Source organism: Podarcis pityusensis, assembly GCF_964106645.2.
Source record: "Podarcis pityusensis genome assembly, chromosome: 17".
Classification (NCBI taxonomy): Eukaryota; Metazoa; Chordata; class Lepidosauria; order Squamata; family Lacertidae; genus Podarcis; species Podarcis pityusensis.
In genome coordinates, this window is record NC_138042.1 from 2,829,535 (window position 1) to 2,848,971 (window position 19,437).

Here is a 19,437-nt window from a genome sequence, read left to right on the forward strand (position 1 = left end):
GTCAGAGATGATCGGAGCTGTGGCCCAGCAACACCAGGAGGGTCGAAAGCTCCTGCATCCCTGCTCTATTATATAGTTTGAAGGGAAATAGAATATTTTCATGGTATCATTGTGATTTATCGCCCAGAACTTGTTTTTGTTTTTGTGGTACAGGAAGAACTAGATTACTGGATTCTTGAATGGAAGATGCTGTCTCTGGCTTCCATATTTAACACCCACCACCGGTAACCCTTACTATGACTCAAGATGTGGTAACTGCTTCAGGATGTGAACTCTGAGCAGCGGATTAAGAAACATTATTTTGAGCGACTGGGCACCATCTCCATTGAAAGCCCCATTTAAATTAACAGGAACTATAAAAGAGCTTTTCTATTCATTTCAGTGAGAACTGCATCTGGTGTGCGCGCCATTTTGATGCGCCATACAGGCATCCAAATGCCTCGCTCTGTCCTGATCCCCATTTTAACCATGTGACCCCGCTGGCTCCCCTTCTCTACTTGCCAGTCGGCTCACACCTGCCCTAATTCTCCTCCCCCTTAAACTGCAGTGAGCTTCGCTCAGTCCAAGCTGCTCAGCTGATGGGAGGTGACACCCACCCCCTTGGCCCCAACTAATCCAGGGGATTTTTGGGTCACTCCGGGGGAGTCCGATTAAGGGAAACTGGAAACTTTAATCTCCCGGCCACGGAAAAGGGGGCAGAGCCCTAGGAGGTTGAGATGGAAAGAGCCATGCAGCAAAGGTCCAGGAGGCAGCGCCAGGGGCACACCGCGGGGACCGGATCCTGACAGGTACCTTGGGTTGTTGGTATGGATGTCAGGGTCAGTCACATTTAAGGAGAGGACCATTGAAGCTTCCGCTTTGGGGTAATGCTTTGGGGTGGAAGGGGGTTTCAGGATGTACATTTGTGTGCAGTACAGTGCATGGGGCATATTTAAATGACTTGCGCAACTGTGCACACTGGGGTGGAAGGACCTTGGTTACTTTCTAATATGCAACATGGTGGATGCAATGAAAATGCTTTGCTTGTGTGTGCAATTGCACTTTACTTCAATGATGACATTTCATGTATATATTTTAGTGTGGAGGGGAAGATTCAAAAATGTCTGTTCTTGGATATATTTGTGATTAAATTATGAAAAAACAAAGCATTTACTGTGGCTACCTGTTGTGCCTTCAGCTATAGGTTCTCCTGATGATTAATCACATGTGCTTTGAAAGAGAGAGGGAGGGGCTGACCCAGGGCTATTTTTCTAGAAAAAGAGGTGCCGGAACTCACCATGAACACCTCCCTTGTTCTCTTATAATGGCAATGGTGCCCACCTGAGAGGTGTCAAAACTGAGTTCCAGTGAGTTCCAGCTGAAAAAAGCACTGGGCTCACCCCTCCCTGCATGACGCCTGTAGTTGGTTCTAGGGAGAGCACACACCCAACACCTTTGATCAATCAGCTCAAGATATAATTGTGCTGCTTATGGGATGTTGTACTCTCTTTTTTTTGTGAGCCACCAAGGGATAGAGACCACAAGTGCCTGGCAGACTCTGCTGGTATGCATGTATATGTGTAATCAATCAATCAATCAATCAATCAGTCAATCAATCTTATTGTTTGTAGCCAATGGCCATTACAATACAATATGCACACAAATCACACAGCTGCAAAACAGAAAAAATACATTGCATGCTCAGGTTTCTCTTCAGATCGTATATGTGCAACACCCTCCAGCTTTTGCATATTGTGGAGGTCTCTGCAGCTCATCACCTCTTTCCACAGTATGGTGCTTTTTATTCGTAATGTTACTGCACATCCAGACCTCTTGATTATCTTGTTTTCCCAGCCAAAGGTTTTGACTGCTCCATATACCTTCTCTGGCTTTGTCAGTTTCTGACATCTAATGGTGGGGTATAACTACGTGCATGTACCTCTGTCAGCTGTGGAAACCTGGCAGAACCTACAATTTGAAAGCTAAGTATACTTTCTATAGTTTGGGGCCCATGTCCTTCTGAGCTAGATAAAGTGTGGGGGACTGCAAGTTCGCAAATATGGAGACACATGATACTATTTCTGTGGTTTCGGTTATCAGAAGTATCTGTGGATCCAGCACGATGGATTTTAAGTGGAGTCTGAATGGGGAGGTAGAGTATCTGTCTGAGGACTGTTAGGTGGTGGATTACTTTAACAGTCCTTCAGTAAGAGATCTGGGATCCTGACTTGTAGAACGAGTTGCCAAGAGTATTTCTGTGATGAATCTCGTCTTTTAGTTGGGTCTTGCCCCAGCTTTCTGGGCTCTCGTCAGGAATTCCGCTAGTTCTGAACTATTTACAGTTAGAAAAAGTTCACTACTAGCAGAACTCGGCCGCGCGCCTGACACTCTTCAGGGGGCAAGGCACCAGGGCAAGGCTTGAGCAGAAGGGGCTGGGCAAGGGAGACTCCTTTCCCAGATTCACGTTAGCAACTTGTCCATGTACAGGCTCCTTGTGTTTTGAATTCAAGGCCCTTCCTGGACGGGTTGCTGTTTTTTCCACACAGCCCAGCCCCCATCACTCAGAGAAGGAAAGAAATAGGGACTTTATCATCACATACTTTTACCAGAAAATAGGGGGTGCCTTTTGATGGCCCAACTCCCCGATTTCATTACCAGTCAGAGATGAATGAGCTGAGGCAGAAAATCCAGTGAAAGCAAAGCTGATCTTTTATTATCTGTTGCAACAGAGACCCAGCCCGCCCCCCTTGTCAGGTGAAGGATCCAGAACAGAGCAATAGCATCTCTTCTTAAAGGTTTGCATCTCCTTTCCGAATAGTCAGAAATAAATCACAATAAGGTGGGGTTACAGTGACTCAGGCAGGCCAAGGTGTGACATTCCTGAGGATTAGACAGTTTTACATGGTTCCAGACACAGTTTACACAAAGCATTTGCGTTTGATAAGACAATCTGGATGCTGCGCAGGCATCCTCTGTGTGGAGCATCTGGGCAAACACTGGCAGATTCAGGAACTCCCCCTGATGGCTATCTGCCTATGTGATCTCAGGCAAGGGGATTATGGAGGATTTGCCAAAATGCAAGAGGCAAGAGTTATAAACAATTTTATAGATTGTTCCATAGGGAAATTCAGGTTTTCCTTGCTTTAACAGGCTAGAGTGAAAGTATCTGTCATAAGGATGCACTTATTTCATGTGCATCCCGGGGACGTGGCAGGGCACAGGGTGGCACACAACAGATGTATAGAGAAAGGAAAAGGCAGGGCATGCAATGGACATTTCTCTAGCAACAATATGCGATTGCAAATAACCAGCCATCACTGTGGATTCCAAAGCTGCATCTCCATTGTATTTATTCATGTAACTGGGAGAGACTGGGGAGAGGTATTCCATTTACAAGGTGATAATCATGAAGATAGAAGGGAATTACAGAGATGTGGGTGGATTTTGAGGGGTTATTGGATATTTACAAAATACAACCACCATTGCCCTGCAATGACTGTCTGCTTCTTGGGTATGCTAATAGGGGGCTGCACAGCAGAGGCAAAGTTTGAAGCCTATCAGCCTGGTTTATCTAGTGCAGAAGGTTGTTGCTCAATGCTCAAATGATAGGGAAGGCAGGTAGCCCTTGACCCCTTTACCTTTCATGACAGCCCTCTTAAGCTACTGCTATCAGCAGGCTATGGGGGCATGACTGGCCCCTCAAGCTCTATAGACTGCCTTCACTTTTATTCCCTAATGAGTCCTGTTTCTGTTTCTCTCTCTCTCTCTCTTCTACCCTGGCAATGGCATGAGGGGATGACAGGTAAAGAGCAGAGGGGGAAGTAACTTATCCATCCCCAGAAACTCAAAGTATTGGAGGTCACATGAAGTCATGAGGCATTCTAAAAGAGTAAGTTATGAGGGTTTTTTTTTACCTTGTTTTATTCCTGGCCCTTACTATTTGTTTAGAACATACACTATATGTCAGGATGTTCCCAGTTTTCAAATCTTGATTTAGCTATGAACTTACCAGGTATCCTTAGGCAAAACCATGTTGATCAGCTCTCCTTCAGTAATATAGCTCATAATGCCAGGCTGCCTTATGGGGCTGGTGTTACGATTATTGAGATAACGTATGTAACGTGCTTTGAATATGTTAACATGTTCAAAGCACTTTTGGCTCTTACTTTTGTGGCCTAAGGTGCAGTCAATTGCTTTTCTGAGAACTATAAGGAATAGCTATATCTGATAATGACATGACAGCCCTGTGAAATAACTCCTCAGTATTCACATATCCTGCTATGAGGGGTTGTTAAATCCCCATCCTTTTTAATGGAAGGTTTTAAAATATATTTTAGACAGGAACTTCTCAAGAGGTACTGCTTAACTGGTTTTGTGTCTTCTGACATACTGATTCTTAAGACCCCAATGAGTCATTGTGTTAATGGAAGGAATTCAGGAGGAATGGTCCACAGAGCCCAGTAACCTATCTCTGGCATTTGCTCCAATGGAAGTCATCAGGCAATTTTAGTGATCCATGCCTTGCAGCTGCCATGCAAAAGTGTTTGCATTCAGAGGTTTAGGGTTACCTGGAACACAAAGCTCATCTGTGGTGTTGTGTTCTGCTTTGAGGGTTATCAGACCTACTATCTGTAAGCATTGACATATATTTTTGCTGCCTCCTGCTGGAGGTAATGAAATATGGAGGAGGAAGAGAAAGGGAAGGTTGACTTGCAATTTTACTATCTAAGAAGATAAAATTTTCCCTCCTCCAAATCAGGCACCTGTGGCCAGATGTGCCAGATCTGATGCTGGTGAGAAGGGACTGTTCTCACATGGAGGTGGAAGTAAATGAGTACATGCACTGCAGTTTGCCAATCTAACTGTTCATAGCACACCCAATTCCTAATGCACATAAACCAGAGCTCAGAAAGACATTCACATATAACCCAGACGCTCTTCTTTTTACAGATTTGCCTGCAGTGGCAGAGACAGGAAGGCTGGACCAGCCAGATGTCACTTCCACAAGGCGAGGGTCTTGACTGTTCTGCAGCAGCTGGTAGTGACTCCCCTGATTGCCATCCATAGCTTTTCAGTGTGTCCGATAACCTTGCTCACCTCAGTGGGACAGGAAGAGCAGTCCATGAGCACAACAACTGTTTGTAGTGCAACATTAATTGTACAGACGGGTGGAGCAATGCCGGCTGGGGTATGTAATGTGAGTGCCCTGTACAGAAACCAAATGCCAGATGCAACGAATGGAACTGCAATGGGACCCTTGCAGGAGTAATGCACACATTGGGCGCATCCTGCTGTGCAGGGCAAAGGGTGTTGCTGCATACAGTAGAAGTGTTCCCTGGAGGTAGAGTGGGTGGTGTGGGCATTGCTCATGGTTACGCTGGTGACACCTGGCTGGAAGACACCGACGAGACCTGGGTGGCTTGGGAGGAACCCGAAACATCCTCCTCCTCACCAAAGGGGCTTTTGCCACAGAAGACAAGCTTCAGCATGCAGGAACGAAACTGAAAGTGAGAGAGGGTTAATTAGCAGGGATGTCACAGCTCTAGGGAAGAAGGACACAACAGTTTTCTGAGCCCTAGTCCATACGAGAGAGGTGCAGTGCTGAATGCCAGGGTTCCAGCTCTGATTTTCAAACTTAAGGGAAGCCTGTTCACATCTGTTCATCTGCCAAGGAACCCCTGCACATTGCAGAAGATTGTGACACATTTGCCAGACCTGTTCCATCACAACAGTGCCCCTCTCAGAGCGCAACCCTGAACATGCCTAACATTATTCTGTGGCTACACATTGCAGGCGAAGACAGACAGTGGTGCAGAAGCCGTCTTTCAGAGAAACTTCTCAACAATTACTGACCTTCTCATTGTCCACTGTTACTGACACTTTAGGGACAACCTAGCAGGGAACCATAGGGTGCTCCCCAAGTTCAGTGTGAAAATCACAAAGCTCTCTTCAAAACGGAAATGTCTCCAAATACATGTACTGCTATGCATACTCCGTAGGTCAGGTAATTTGACAGAGGGACACTGAGTGCATATCCTGAGACGATACCAGAGTCCTTGATAAGCTCAGGGAGAAATGTTGACATGTAAGCCAAGTGAGGGATTTTATATTCTTTGCATGAGGTCCTGGTCATAGGGGGCACAAGTGAACATTCAGGGCAGTGAGGAGAGATTGCCAGAGCCCTAAATGATTCCAGGGAAATCCAACAGAGCATACAAGAGGTATGGGATAATAATAATAATAATAATAATAATAATAATAATAATAATATACCCTGCCCATCTGGCTAGGTTTCCCCAACCACTCTGGGTGGCTCCCAACAGAATATTAAAAAAACGCTAAAATATCAAACATTAAAAACTTCCCTAAACAGGGCTGCCTTCAGATGTCTTCTAACATTCAGATAGTTGCTCATTTCCTTGACATCTGATGGGAGGGCGTTCCACAGGGTGGGCGTTATTGCTGAGAAGGCCCTCTGCCTGGTTCCCTGTAAGCTAACTTCTCTCAGGGGGGGAACCGCCAGAAGGCCCTTGGAGGTGGACCTCAGTGTCCGGGCTGAACGATGGGGGTAGAGACGCTCCTTCAGGTATACTGGGCCAAGACCCTTTATGGTTTTAAAGGTCAGCACCAACACTTTGAATTGTGCCCGGAAATGTACTGGGAGCCAATGTAGGTCCCTCAGGACTGGTGTTATGTGGTCTTGGCGGCCACTCCCAGTCCCCAGCCTAGCTGCTGCATTCTGGATTAGTTGCAGTTTCCGGGTCACCTTCAAAGGTAGCCCCACGTAGAGCACATTGCAGTAGTCCAAGCGGGAGATAACCAGAGCTTGCACTACTCTGGCAAGACAGTCTGTGGGCAGGTAGGGTCTCATCCTGCGTACCAGATGGAGCTGGTAGACAGCTGCCCTGGACACAGAATTGACCTGTGCCTCCATGGACAGTTGTGAGTCCAAAATGACTCCCAGGCTGCGCACCTGGTTCTTCAGGGGCACAGTTACCCCATTCAGGACCAGGGATAAATGTGCCACTCTCTCTTTCTACCCAGACCAGCTTGGTTATAGATGTTTCCCGTGCTAACCTGCTTGTTCATGAAGACATAGATGACAGGGTTATAAACAGAGGAGGCCTTGGAGAAGACAGAGGGGATGGAGGCCAGACGAACGTCAAAAGGTTCTCCACGGTGGGTCACTACCCACAATGCAAAGGAAGCGTATGGCAGCCAGCACACCAGGAAGCCCATCACCATCACCACTACCATCTTGGTCACCTCTCTCTCAGCCTTCTGTGTGGTAGCTGACTGTTCCTGCTGTTTGGCAACCTGATGAGGTGGGGAGATGATTAACCATGAGTGAGAATAACTGAAGCTCAGGCGGCAGACTGCACACAGTACAGGGTTGCCATATTGATGGAGAAAGAAAATGGAAAACTGCAGCCCTGGTGTATTGATTAGGTCTACAGTGAGCAAAGGCACTACCTGAGTGGGTGAAGGGGGTTGAATCTGCTGTAATAAAACACTGGCTATGCTTATCACCACAACCTCTGTCTCTCATGGTGGAGCCTAGTACCCATGGAGTAGATTTCTGAATGCAAGGTCCTAGCTAAGAATCACTACATTGGGAGGGACCTTGTGGTTTATCTGATTGAAACCTGGTTTTAACTCCGCAGAGCATTGCCAAGTGACGTCATTCTACCTTTTATTTAAACCTTCCATGATCAGAGGTTCCACAACTATCACTGCTTGTGCTCTTACAAGTTCGCTAACATTCAGCCTAAAAATCTTCCCTTCAGTGCAAGTCCATTATTTTCTTACACTACCTCCTACTTGATATGGAACATAATCCACTGAGCAGCTTTCCTCTACAAACCCCACTGAAATGAATGGGACTCCTCCCATATTTTTATTCCCAAAACAAATATTAATTCCTCTTCCTACTCCTTCCAGTTCCTTCATATTTTCTTCATTGCACTTTCTGCATTAGCTGATACAGGGGGAAGCAATTCCTTAAAGCAGTGTTTCCTAAAGCACGATACATGTACCCCTAGAAGTATGCAAACAGAAATTTTAATGTTACTTTAACATTGATTTTTTAGCTGCAGCAGACAATTCAAAGATAAAATAGTATTATTAAAACTAACCCCAAATTATCTTCACCCAAAAGGCGGCTGCTGGTAAGTCTAAGCTCCCATAAGGGGTTTGCGATCATTGTAAGTTTGGGAAGTGTTGGTTTAGAAGATTGATGGCAGGAACTGTGCATCTGTACACAGATTTGTACACACTGGTGTGCCTTCATATGTGTGCAGTGCACGAAAGTATGCAGATGTAACTCAACACACATATACAGCTGCCATTGCAGCCGAATCTGTTGATGCCTTGCTTGAAAAGTAGTGATCAGGCCCCTCAGTGTGCACAGCGCTTGGAGCAACAGTTGGCAGGAGCCGGGGCCTCTTCCCCTGGCAACCGCAGGAAGGGGAGGAGAAGCTGACCTTCGGGACCCTCGCAGGCATGTGACATCACACACGCAATCTGTGTGCGCGACACCAGTCCCCTCAATCGGCTTTGTAAGTTGGTGTGCATGAGCAGAAGTAGTTGCACCACCCTCAGAAGTTCAGGGCATTCACTGTGGTGGCCCCTAAGGTGTAGGATTTCCAGCCCACAAAGGGGCATCCGGCACCTTCCTTGTGTAGGTTCTGTTGCATACTGAAGATGCATATTACTGTGGCCTTTGACACTGGGGATATATATATTTTAGGCCCCATACCATTCTTGTGACTGTAATTTGTTTAAAACTACTGTTAATAATATATATTTAAATTGCTGAGACCTGCCCTGGGATATGTTTTTAATAGTGTATATCTAAATTGCTGTAGCCCACTCTGGTGAAGCATGGGTAACAAATCCAAACAATCCATCCATCCATCAATAAAAACAGAGTTTGCATATAACCTCCCCAATTTAGTCATGTGTGCTGTGCATCATGAATGCGCAATGAAGAGAATGTCTCCCCCCACAACAGTCCCAATGACTTCTTTTCTCCACCCGAGGGGGAGTATCAGCTAGGGACATTTTAATTAGGATTGCAGAAGCAGGGTAGATAGTTTACGTTGCCTATTTGTATGATGTAGTACCAATCCTTATTTGGCTCCCTGGTGACAGTTATTTAGAGATATTCAGTTGTATCCAACATAGCACAAAGTAAGTGTCCTGCCAGTCCAAGTATTTGTGCAACGGAGTTTTCTCCCCCTCCCCTCCTCTCATGTGCATCTTAAATCTGTTTTAGGGGTTCCCCCAATCCTCTGGAGCAGATTTTGGGAAGCTATGGACTGCATGCGGGAAGGAGAGGGGGAGAAAGTTCCACTGTGCAAGCATAAACCCCAACTCTGATGGGATGTATTTGTTGGATACTGCCCATTAACTAGACACCTTACATGCATTCACACATTTAATATCACATCTCATTTGGCCCTTAGGCATGTGGCACCTACAGAATTTTACATTAACCTGTGTCTGTGTAGCATGGAGGTCAAGAACATGTCACTTCAGGAAACAACAGACATGAGTTCAAATCCCTGTCCAGGCAGGGGTCGTAGTCCACCAGAGCCTCCCTGTGGGGAAGCAGGCCAAAGAGGGGCCACACTTGCTTTTAATATACAACAGGTGTCAACAAACTTTTTCAGCAGGGGGCCGGTCCACTGTGCCTCAGACCTTGTGGGGGGCCGGACTATATTTTGAAGAGGGGGGGGGAGAACGAATTCCTATGCCCCACAAATAACCCAGAGATGCATTTTAAATAAAAGGACACATTCTACTCATGTATAAACACACTGCAATAATAATAATAATAATAATAATAATAATAATAATAATAATAATAATATTTATTTATTTATTTATTTATTTATTTATTTATTTATTTATTTTTACCCCACCCATCTGGCCACGCTGATTGCTGGACCATCCGCGGGCCAGATTTAGAAGGCAATTGGGCCAGATCCGGCCCCAGGTCTTAGTTTGCCTACGCATGATATAGAAGGTTCCATGTTGGATCTTTAGCTTCTCCCACAAAAAGGATACTTGGCAACAAGACTGGAAAGAGCTAATGCTGGTTGGTGGACTGTGGCATTCCACAGCCGCTTCCCCTGTTCTTACCCATCCCTGTCTAGACACTCCTCTTCAGTTTGGACAGTTACACACCCAAGCAGAGTTTCACCCTGGTGGTGGGGCTGTCTGCTACCTTTCCTTAGTGTTGTGTCTCATCAGAGGGGAGCAGAAGGGAGGAAAGAGGTAGTACTCACTGCCCGCAGGGTTAGAAGAAGACGACCGTAAGAAAAGACGATAACAGACAGGGGCACTCCAAAGCAGAAGGAGAAGAGGAACAGGACGTAAGATTCATTGTTCCACTTGTTGTTTGTTGTATACCAATCAGGACCACACGAGCACTGCAGCCCCTCAGGAATATACCTAAGGAAGTTAAACACTTTTCAGCAATAGGTTTCCATTAATAGCAGAGAGTGGCGTTAATCGTACCCTAAATACATTAGGCATGGCAAAGAACTGGTGAGGTACCTCAGGCAGAAGTGGGAGGAACTGTACATAACTCAGTTCCATGTAAGGTATAAATTTCCATCTTAGTGCCTTAACCCAGACTGCCTCTCCTCCCATAATCTCAGCTCAGCCTTCCCCTCCCTGACATAACCTTCTTTCCAGCACATACCTGCTCCAGCCAAACAGGGGTGGTACTGAAGCCACCAAGCCAAAGACCCATGTTATGACGCAACCAACAATGGCATGGGTGCCTCTGAAGGTGAAGTTTCCCAGAGGCTTGCAAATGACCAAGTATCGTTCGAAGGCCACAACTGCCAGGGACCATAGGCTCACCATGCCTGGTTGGGAGTGAAAAAACAGAGGACAGGATTGTCTAGTCAGCCCCCTATGCATATGGAAATGCAGATGCAGAAAACAGCCACATACCAATTCCTTGCTTTCCCCAAACCTCAGTCTCTGCTGTCTTATTCACAATGTGCAATTGCCCTTATTCAAACTGTCTCTGGCTTGCTAACTGACAATGTCACTTCACCGTACCTGAAACCCTCAGATAGCCCCACATACTCATCCCTTACAATCCTTCAGCTTTCCCAGTCTTGTGTCTTCTTGCTCTCTCATCCACCCACTCATCCTCCTCATTCTTCCCAATGCTACTAAGTTTCAAAACATTTACTTACCCCCCAATGTGGCAGCAAAGCCCTCTATCTTGCAAGCAAGAGGGCCCATGATGAAGTACATGTGGGAGAAGCTGTAGAAGGCAGTGGTAGATCCAATGCAGACCACCACCAGGTTTGACACAGCAAGGTTGACCAAGATGTAGTTGAGGTGGGAGCGCAGCTTCTTGTACTTGAAAGTGCAGAAGATGGTGAGGATGTTGATGGGTACCCCAAGTACAACCAATAGGAACATGAAGGCAGCCATACTCATAAAGAGGCCTGGACTACCAAGGTGAGTCTGAGGTACCAGAAAAGGACTTAGAGTTGTGATGTTGGCAACATCCAAGGGCACTGGGATGAAGAAATTTTCCGGGAGGTCATCCTGGGAGTCAGAGCGGGCTTTGTGCATGGTGGGGATTGCAGTGGGGACAATGAGAGGGAAATGATGGGGCTGGGGAGTTGAGAGGGTAGTGGAATGTGTGCAAAGTAAGATGGATTGAGCAGAGAAAACTGAAAGAGAGGGCCTGCTTGGGAATGGGTGGGAAAGGCAGGTTGAGAGGCAGCTATTTGAGATGGGGCAGAAAGAGAAAGAGAATCTGGCTTCAGTTCACATCCCTTTGCGAGGACGGAGTCACAAGCAGCCGGGCGGCCCGGGGTACCATGGCGAGCGGGTCATGAGTCACTGTGTGGTTGTACAGGTTGCCTTTATACCTGAGGGGTCCCGAGGTCTCTTCTTGTATGGCTACAAATTATCTGTGCCCCCCCCCGGCATTCCTGTCTTCCTTAATCGTCCTTAAGGCTGGAAAGCCTCAGCTAAGCCAAGCTTATCCTCAAGGACTGCAGAGCAGTTGTAGCCAAAGGGGCAAGGAAAGACAGGTTTAGCTGCCTGACAAGCCGCTTTGAAGGTACTTAATCGGACGGTGGAGCCCGATTAAGGACTCAAAGGGGGAGGAGGGCAGGTCAAATAACAAGACCAGCTAAGAAGCTGAGATGCAGAGTTTGAGGAGAAAATTATTTCCTCATTGGGAAGAGGCTCTGCTGGCACTTCCCAAGCCCAGGCTGCAGTCCCTTGCCATCCTAGATCCAAACTTCCTTCCGTTTGAACTGAGGCGCTTCAATGAGGCCAAACCTCCCCTTTGCTACCCCAGCCAAACACTTGGAATGTGTGATCCATTTCTAACTCACCTTATGAGCTTTTCCCAGAACTGAGACTAGCATTCCATCTGCTCTCAACAGCCCTGCTAAAGTCACACCTATGTTTCTAATTTCTGGAATGCAACGTGAATGACTTCTCCGTTAACACTACTATTTACCTTTGTGCTACTACTTACCAGCCCTGATTCAGCAGAAGGGAAAAACTGAATTAATTCCTATCCTAATTCCATTCCTCTGGTCCTATACAAATCAATGGAGTGGTGAAAGTATCTGATTTTGGCAATTTAATGAACCTATCCCTAGCACATGTACCTCCAATTTGGAACTTCTTCCACTGGCCATTATTTTCCTGGTCATTGTTTGCCACAATCCTACCTTGAGAGCCACAGCAAAATGTACATACATATATTGCAGCAGTGCTAATTGTGCTTCAGGGAGATAGCTTGTTTTCACCAAGTATTGTTTGAAATACTACATATATGTATAAAACCAATAAGCCGCTCTACCAGGTGGACAGTCTACAGTATATATGACAGGTGTGGTTTTTTAATAAAAATGTTCAGTATCCAATGGCCTCTAGTCTTTCAGTTTTTATATAAATGTCAATCTGTCTTATTCCTTGCTATTTGTTGCTTTCTCTTTCCCACCTGCTTGTTTTCCCTCAATCCTAATAAAAATGTAATAAATGTAATAAGTAAATAAAATGTAATAAATCAATTAATGGTGGTTATTGATACAACACTCATTAGGTCAGTTGAAAATCATCAGCAATTATTTCCATATTGGTCCCACTTTTATTAAAAAGAAGTACAAAACAGGTGATCTTCTGGAGGCTTCCTTCCTAGTGCAAATAACAGAATCATGGGGGTGGGGGTTAAAATCCATGTGCTCTTTTTCCTTTTATACCATACATGTTAATTACATCCATACAAGCTTGGCCCTTAGTATGCTTATATATCCACCCCCAGAACTTGTTCCAGTGACATTGTTGTTGTTTAGTCGTTCAGTCGTGTCTGCCTCTTTGTGACCCCCTGGACCAGAGCACGCCAGGCACTCCTGTCTTCCACTGCCTCCAGCAGTTTGGTCAGACTCATGCTGGTAGCTTTGAGAACACTGTCCATCCATCTTGTCCTCTGCCGTCCCCTTCTCCTTGTGCCCTCCATCTTTCCCAACATCAGGGTCTTTTCCAGGGAGTCTTCTCTTCTCATGAGATGGCCAAAGTATTGGAGCCTCAGCTTCACGATCTGTCCTTAGTCACCACTAAATTATAATTAAAAGTAAGTCAGACCATGTACCTATTTGCTTACGTAAAACAGCAGTTGGTTAAAAACAAAAACAAAACCATCCACCACTCCCGCCAGCTGTGCATTTGTTTATTTTAAATAGTGATCTGATTGGGTCTCTCCCCACCCCCACCCCCCGGATATTGGAAACCTGCAAAATATCTCTAAATAAAGGAATGGTTAGGAAAAGTTGAGTATGTGTTAATTATGACAAAATGAACTACACACAGGCCTGGTTTGCAGATCACAAACAGTAGACAAAATAAACTATAGTTTAATTTGAATGAGCAGTGTGTTGGTGCAGGCTGTGGCCAATAACATATTATACCAGTTCTGATGGAACCACCCTAGCTGCTGGTTTGCTGTTTGTTCTGACATACAAAGCTGTAACACAGCTTAGGATTTAGATACCTGATGGGTTGCTTGTCCCCATATACACCTGTCTGTTGGTTACAGAATCATAGAGCTGTAAAGTTGGACGGGACCCTGAGGGTCATATGGTCCAACCCCCTGCAATGCAGGAATCTCAGCTAAAGCATCCATAACAGATGGCAACCCAGCTTCAAAACCTCCAATGATACGTCTGGAAACACCCTCTTATCTATGCCATGTTTACCAAGTATTTGCTGTGGGGCATGAGAGGGCCTTCTCAGTAGTGGGTCCCCAATTATGGAGTACCCTGGCATGTCAGGTTTGACTGGCACCAGTTAAAACAAATTTATTTATCCTGGCTTCTGTTGATGTGGTTAATTTGTTTATGGTGGAAATGGGCATGATTGCCCTGCTGGATCAGTATGACTTGGGTTGAAGGTTCTATGTTTTATTTGATTATATACTTTTGATTTTTCATATTGCACCAAGTTCTGGGATTATTTTAATGATGAGCAGGCTATAAATTTTTGATAGTAATTATTATACACTTATATCCTGCCATTCTCTAAAATGCTCAAAATGGATAGTACCCTCAATATTGTGCCTCAATATTGTGCATGTTAGTTTTTTATTTGAAAAATTTACAGCTGTTTCAGACTGAAGTCACTGAAGGGGTGTACTACTACAAATGTATTAGAACAGGGTGGTCAAATTTCAGGTTTTCAAGATGAGCGTTGTTTTCTCATTTCAACCTGTAGATCCACCAGTTGGAGCCAGGTATTTAAAAGTACTCAGTGGAGAGGAAATTTAGGAAAAGAGTGCCTCTGGTTGCTTGCGGCTCAGGAATTTGTTTTCCGTACCAGACCTGAGCTCATATTCCTTTCACACAAAAGTCTGCTCTTCTTTTCTCCCTAAATCTTTCTTAATTTTAGTGGCCTAATTTGGCAGGGTGGGGTGGCTGTCACTGGAAACCCATGCTGATTAATTGTAAATCACCCAGAGACAACAATCTTCCTTTGCTGCGCCCCCTGGATTAGAGCCCGGCCTTGGTTTGTTCTATTTAGAAAAGCTGCTTTGGGATTGCGTGTGTGCATGTGTTGAAAAGGAGGGGGAGGCAATTTGAAGTGCAGAAACTGAAAGGCAAAGGAAGTGTTAAGCTACTCCGCTACTACTTGGCTCTAAATTCCTCACTCCAAAACTATAATTGATTTTAAAAGAAAATAAAAGTACTCGATTTGCATGTTACATGTAGCTAGCCCCTGCAAATTCTCTATTATTATTTCAATTAATTAGTTATTTGACACTTTTAAAAAAACTGCATAGTGCATGGCATAAGAGTATTGCAGTATAATAAAAAAAAACATACCCATAACCCATAAAACAAACCACGTAAAACAGCAGCAAAAAGAAATTACAATCAATATTAAAATAATCCTAATCTGTCAAGCACATGGGATAAATTTTTACCTGGCACTCAGAGGATGCTAATGGTGGCACCAGGCAGACCTCACTGGGAAGAGAATTCTACAAGTAGGCGGGCACAATGGAAAAGGCCCTCTTCCTTCCTGTAACCCTCTGAACCAACCTTGGAGGAAGTACCCAGAGGAGGCCTCAGATAATTGAAGGAACCAGGTTGGTTCCAGCTGTTGGGACCTGCTCTGTATCCCTTATGTTTATTAAGTAAGGTCTCTGAGGCACAGTAGAATGGAGACTTTTCAATGGTGGTGCCTACACTGTTATTTGTTTATTTAACATAATTTGTATACTGCTTAATTCTTAATGAAACATCTTAAGTGGTTACAGAACAACCTCCATGGGGAAGCCCACTAAACTACTTCATTATCTGCCTCCACTCCACCTCCAGTTTTAAATTGCCATTTTACTTATTTTATGTAAGTTATATGTTTTTATTTATTTGTTCATTTATTCTACACTGTTTAATTGTATCTGCTCTTTTTATCACATCATACTTTGAGAAATTTCTCACTGAAACAGAATTTCATAAATGCTGCAAATAAATAAGTCTAAGTAGTGGTCCAGGGACAATGTGCAAGGTTAAACTTAAAATTAAGAATAAACTTTAAATAGAGTGTAGAATAGGATAGGGAACTTTGGTAGAATGGCATTGGCTGGTGCAGAGATGCTCTTGGCAGGTCTAATAACTGGTTTTCTCCCATTTTCTCTCTACTGTACTGGGATAGCATAGTGATTAGGCTATAATTAGACCTGATTTTGTTGTTAGCGTAAGAGTTATGTTAATGTGCACTGACAGGATGTGTGCGCATTTTTTGTAAGAGACTGATAAAACCTCTCCCCTTGTGTCAGGTGTTTCATTAGCTACAGACTATATACTCTGTACTCGAGAGCTTATCTCATGTTCAATGTTTTTTCTGGAATGTCCAATGTTTGTTTCCCTGCTCCCCCTTACAACACTGCTTGCTTTGTGAAATATCAATCTTTTAAAATGTAAGTTGCTAAAATGAGACCCTATCCAGTTCCAGTAAAATATATCCCCAATTTGGGGGTGGTTTTTGCAATTGTTTTTGTGGGTGCCTCCAAACACAAAACAGTTAGATAAAATGTATCAATTGCTTCATTTGTTTAAAACTAATGCTGCAAGCAGGAGAACACCAGATTCAGTTTACCAAGTATGCCATTGTACAGATCACCCTTATCTACTTGCCATAAATAATTTTATGATATTCCTCAATAAAATGTCTCTCATTATTATTAGTCTGCTTGTATGCTTGAGAGCTCGTATATTTCAAGGTTTGTGTGCTATACCAAGGTGTTTGCACACAGAAATACACTGTAATCTTTCCTATGACTTGGAGCGGGAGGCTTAACCTGCCCTTTCTATTGAGAATCAAACCTGCTTGTATTTGTACCTTCACAGCTCCCTCGCTTCATCTGGATACTGCTGCCCATTTCTTCATTTAGTTAAAAGGGTATTGGAACTTGGGAAAGTAGCATAAAGGTATTTCATCACAGGAAGGGCAGCAAAGTTCTATCTTCCTGCATTTCTTACAGGGCTGTTTATATTACCTTTGCCCCAGCTGGGCCATCCCAGAGAAGACATGAGCTCATGACCTCAAAAATATAATGCATTAGCTGCTATATTGGAATATTTCCAGCCTTGGATTACAGAGGTCAAAGTTTGTGGCTAGAAGCAGTAGCAGCAGCAGGATGCAGGATTTCTCTTGCCACAGAAAAGGGGAAACAACCACCAAATCCACACCACACACTCTTCATTACAAAAGAGCCTTCACACTCAACCTGTTTCCATAGGGTGTATAGTACAAGCTTGCTGTACATAGTGCAAACATATTCCTTTTTAAAAAATAATTTTATTGTTTATTTAACATAATTGTTACAAAACATAAGCAAAATATTACATACATATATATTTCTAATAATAATAATAATAAATAAGCATATATATATGAAAAAAGGAACAAAGGGGGGAAAAGAAGAAAAGAAAAAAAGAAAAAATAAAGAGAAAAAAAGAAGAAGAAAAGTTGGAAGAATTTTTCAAATTTATTCTACAAATATCTCAATATGAAAATAATAATAAAATTTCATTGATTGACTTCCATCGCTTACACTGCACTTCCTATATACATTTTAAGCAAGATTGTATTTGTTATTCCGTATTTTTTCCATACAATCTCACACAAATATTCTAATCAATAAGTTTTCTAAATCTCTCATAAATCTATTCGAAATATAACCAATACCTTACATTTAATCCTTGTCTACATAGATAATCATTTAAGAATTTCCATTTTTTCTGGATTATATTTTTTGGCTTTCGTCTTATCAAATCAGCTAATTCGAAGTATTCACATAATTTATTCAACCATTCTTCTTTGGTTGGAATATAATTTCACAGTACTGACAGGCCGGTGGTTGAGTACAACAGTGAAGACAGTGTAGTTCCATGCTGGAACTGAAGCCAGACCACTGCAGTGGAGGAAGACACTTCTATCCTTCTTTATCAATACCAATTTATGTGAGCATCTCTCATCTCAACCTACCCTTCTCTACTACCCTTCCTGTACCCACCCTCCATTATTCCATGGCCTACTTTACTGTCCCATTGGCTCTGAGCCAGAGGGATCAGGTATTAGGCTTAGCATCTTTCCTGAGACCCACAGCATGATCCAGTCCACCCCACCCTTTCCACACTAGGTGAGGAACAGGAAGGGCGCCAACCACAAAATGTAGAACAAGAGGATCTCAGGATTGAGGTCATGGAATTGCCCCCTCTCACTCATGCACACACCCCAAGAAAGAAAAGGATGTAGGGATTTAAAATGTGCAAGGGATAGAGAGGCATTATAGAAAAAGCTATAATAAGAGAGATCTGGTCCGGGGCTGTGTGGCAGGTTGGTAGACTAGGGCTGGAAACACTGATCATGAGGTAAATGGCAGCGCACTGCAAGCCAAAAAATGATGTTAAAATTTAGGCCTCAAAAATTGTTTTAACTCAGGCAGAACACAGAGACAACAATTGTCCTACAGTGCATTGACATCCTTTGTTTGCCCACTTTTTGTGGGAAATGCACAAGATGCCATTGTCAAATCATTGCGTTCCAGCCTTTAATGTTTTCCCTGACTTGATTTGTGTATATTTTTTGTTGTTACTAAAAGTGCAATTTCCTTCAAATTTAAAAGTTTCTGTTTACAGTTTCTGTCTGTTTTTATTTCTTTCTTGTTCACTGCGCCTGGGAAATCAGTTATTATTTCCCCCTTAGTTTGCTTTTGCTCTCCAGAAGGATGCATGCATTAAATCACTGGGTTATGTCATTATAGAAAAGTTGTGCTATTTTGCTATAATGGGAAAAAGTGAAGGGGGGATAGGAGGAAAGAGACCAGCATTTTAACTAAGACACACCCCTGAGTTCAATAAACAAAAACTAAACAAGGGGTAATTAAAGGATAATGTTCAAGTTGCACTGTACACTAAAAATGAGCTGCTCCTGCAGTGAGGAAGCTTTAAATTAACATTAAGAAGGGCCATTGTTAAAATGAAACTTATTTGTGAATAGATATTATAGAAGGATATCGACTAGGGGAAAGCTATTGCTGTATAATATGCTATATTTAAAATGCTTGTGTGGAATCTTAATTCTTTTTCCAGCTGATTGTGGTAAGGCAGTCCCTCACCATCACTAAATGTCTCTTATATGGACCATGGACAGCCTGGATTTCGTTGGTTCTGTATACCTATCTAGTAACAAATCTGCAGGAGCTAAAAAGTTTGCACAGCTTGTAAACAATTAGCCACCTAAAAGGCACTTCAACTATTTCCAAAGGTAGGTGCATGTCCTATACTGGAAGTTTTCCTTGAACCAGTGCTTCCCCACCCTGGATGCTCAAGTGGGAGCAGGAACCAATACTGCTTGGACAACTCTATCTGGTAAGCCAGCTGTGCCCTTACTGGTCTA

At 43.6% G+C, this 19,437-nt stretch overlaps 1 protein-coding gene and 1 long non-coding RNA gene across 2 annotated transcripts; one reads left to right on the forward strand and one right to left on the reverse strand.

Annotated features, from left to right (window-relative positions):
- The first annotated feature begins 1,842 nt into the window (after positions 1-1,842).
- Positions 1,843-6,486, forward strand: LOC308466626. Its single transcript, XR_013980917.1, has 2 exons — positions 1,843-3,868; positions 4,930-6,486. It is a non-coding gene; the product is annotated as an uncharacterized lncRNA (long non-coding RNA).
- LOC308466625 (blue-sensitive opsin-like) lies at positions 5,343-12,168 on the reverse strand. The gene is made up of 5 exons (XM_080987521.1): positions 11,199-12,168; positions 10,691-10,859; positions 10,272-10,437; positions 7,057-7,296; positions 5,343-5,480 (listed from the first exon to the last, which is right to left on the reverse strand). Exons 1-5 carry the CDS (start codon positions 11,584-11,586, stop codon positions 5,352-5,354), a joined length of 1,092 nt encoding a protein of 363 aa, XP_080843647.1. The 5' UTR covers positions 11,587-12,168; the 3' UTR covers positions 5,343-5,351.
- Between the last annotated feature and the right edge of the window lie 7,269 nt (positions 12,169-19,437).

What these genes read in the sequence shown, in the direction of transcription:
- LOC308466625 (XM_080987521.1), bottom strand. Translation starts at nt 11,586, where the DNA reads ATGCACAAAGCCCGCTCTGACTCCCAGGATGACCTCCCGGAAAATTTC. An exon ending in CTTTGCTGCCACATTGGGGG is followed by an intron (nt 10,860 to 11,198) that starts GTAAGTAAATGT and finishes ACTCCCAACCAG; the next exon opens with GCATGGTGAGCCTATGGTCC. An exon ending in TTCTTCTAACCCTGCGGGCA is followed by an intron (nt 7,297 to 10,271) that starts GTGAGTACTACC and finishes CCACCTCATCAG; the next exon opens with GTTGCCAAACAGCAGGAACA.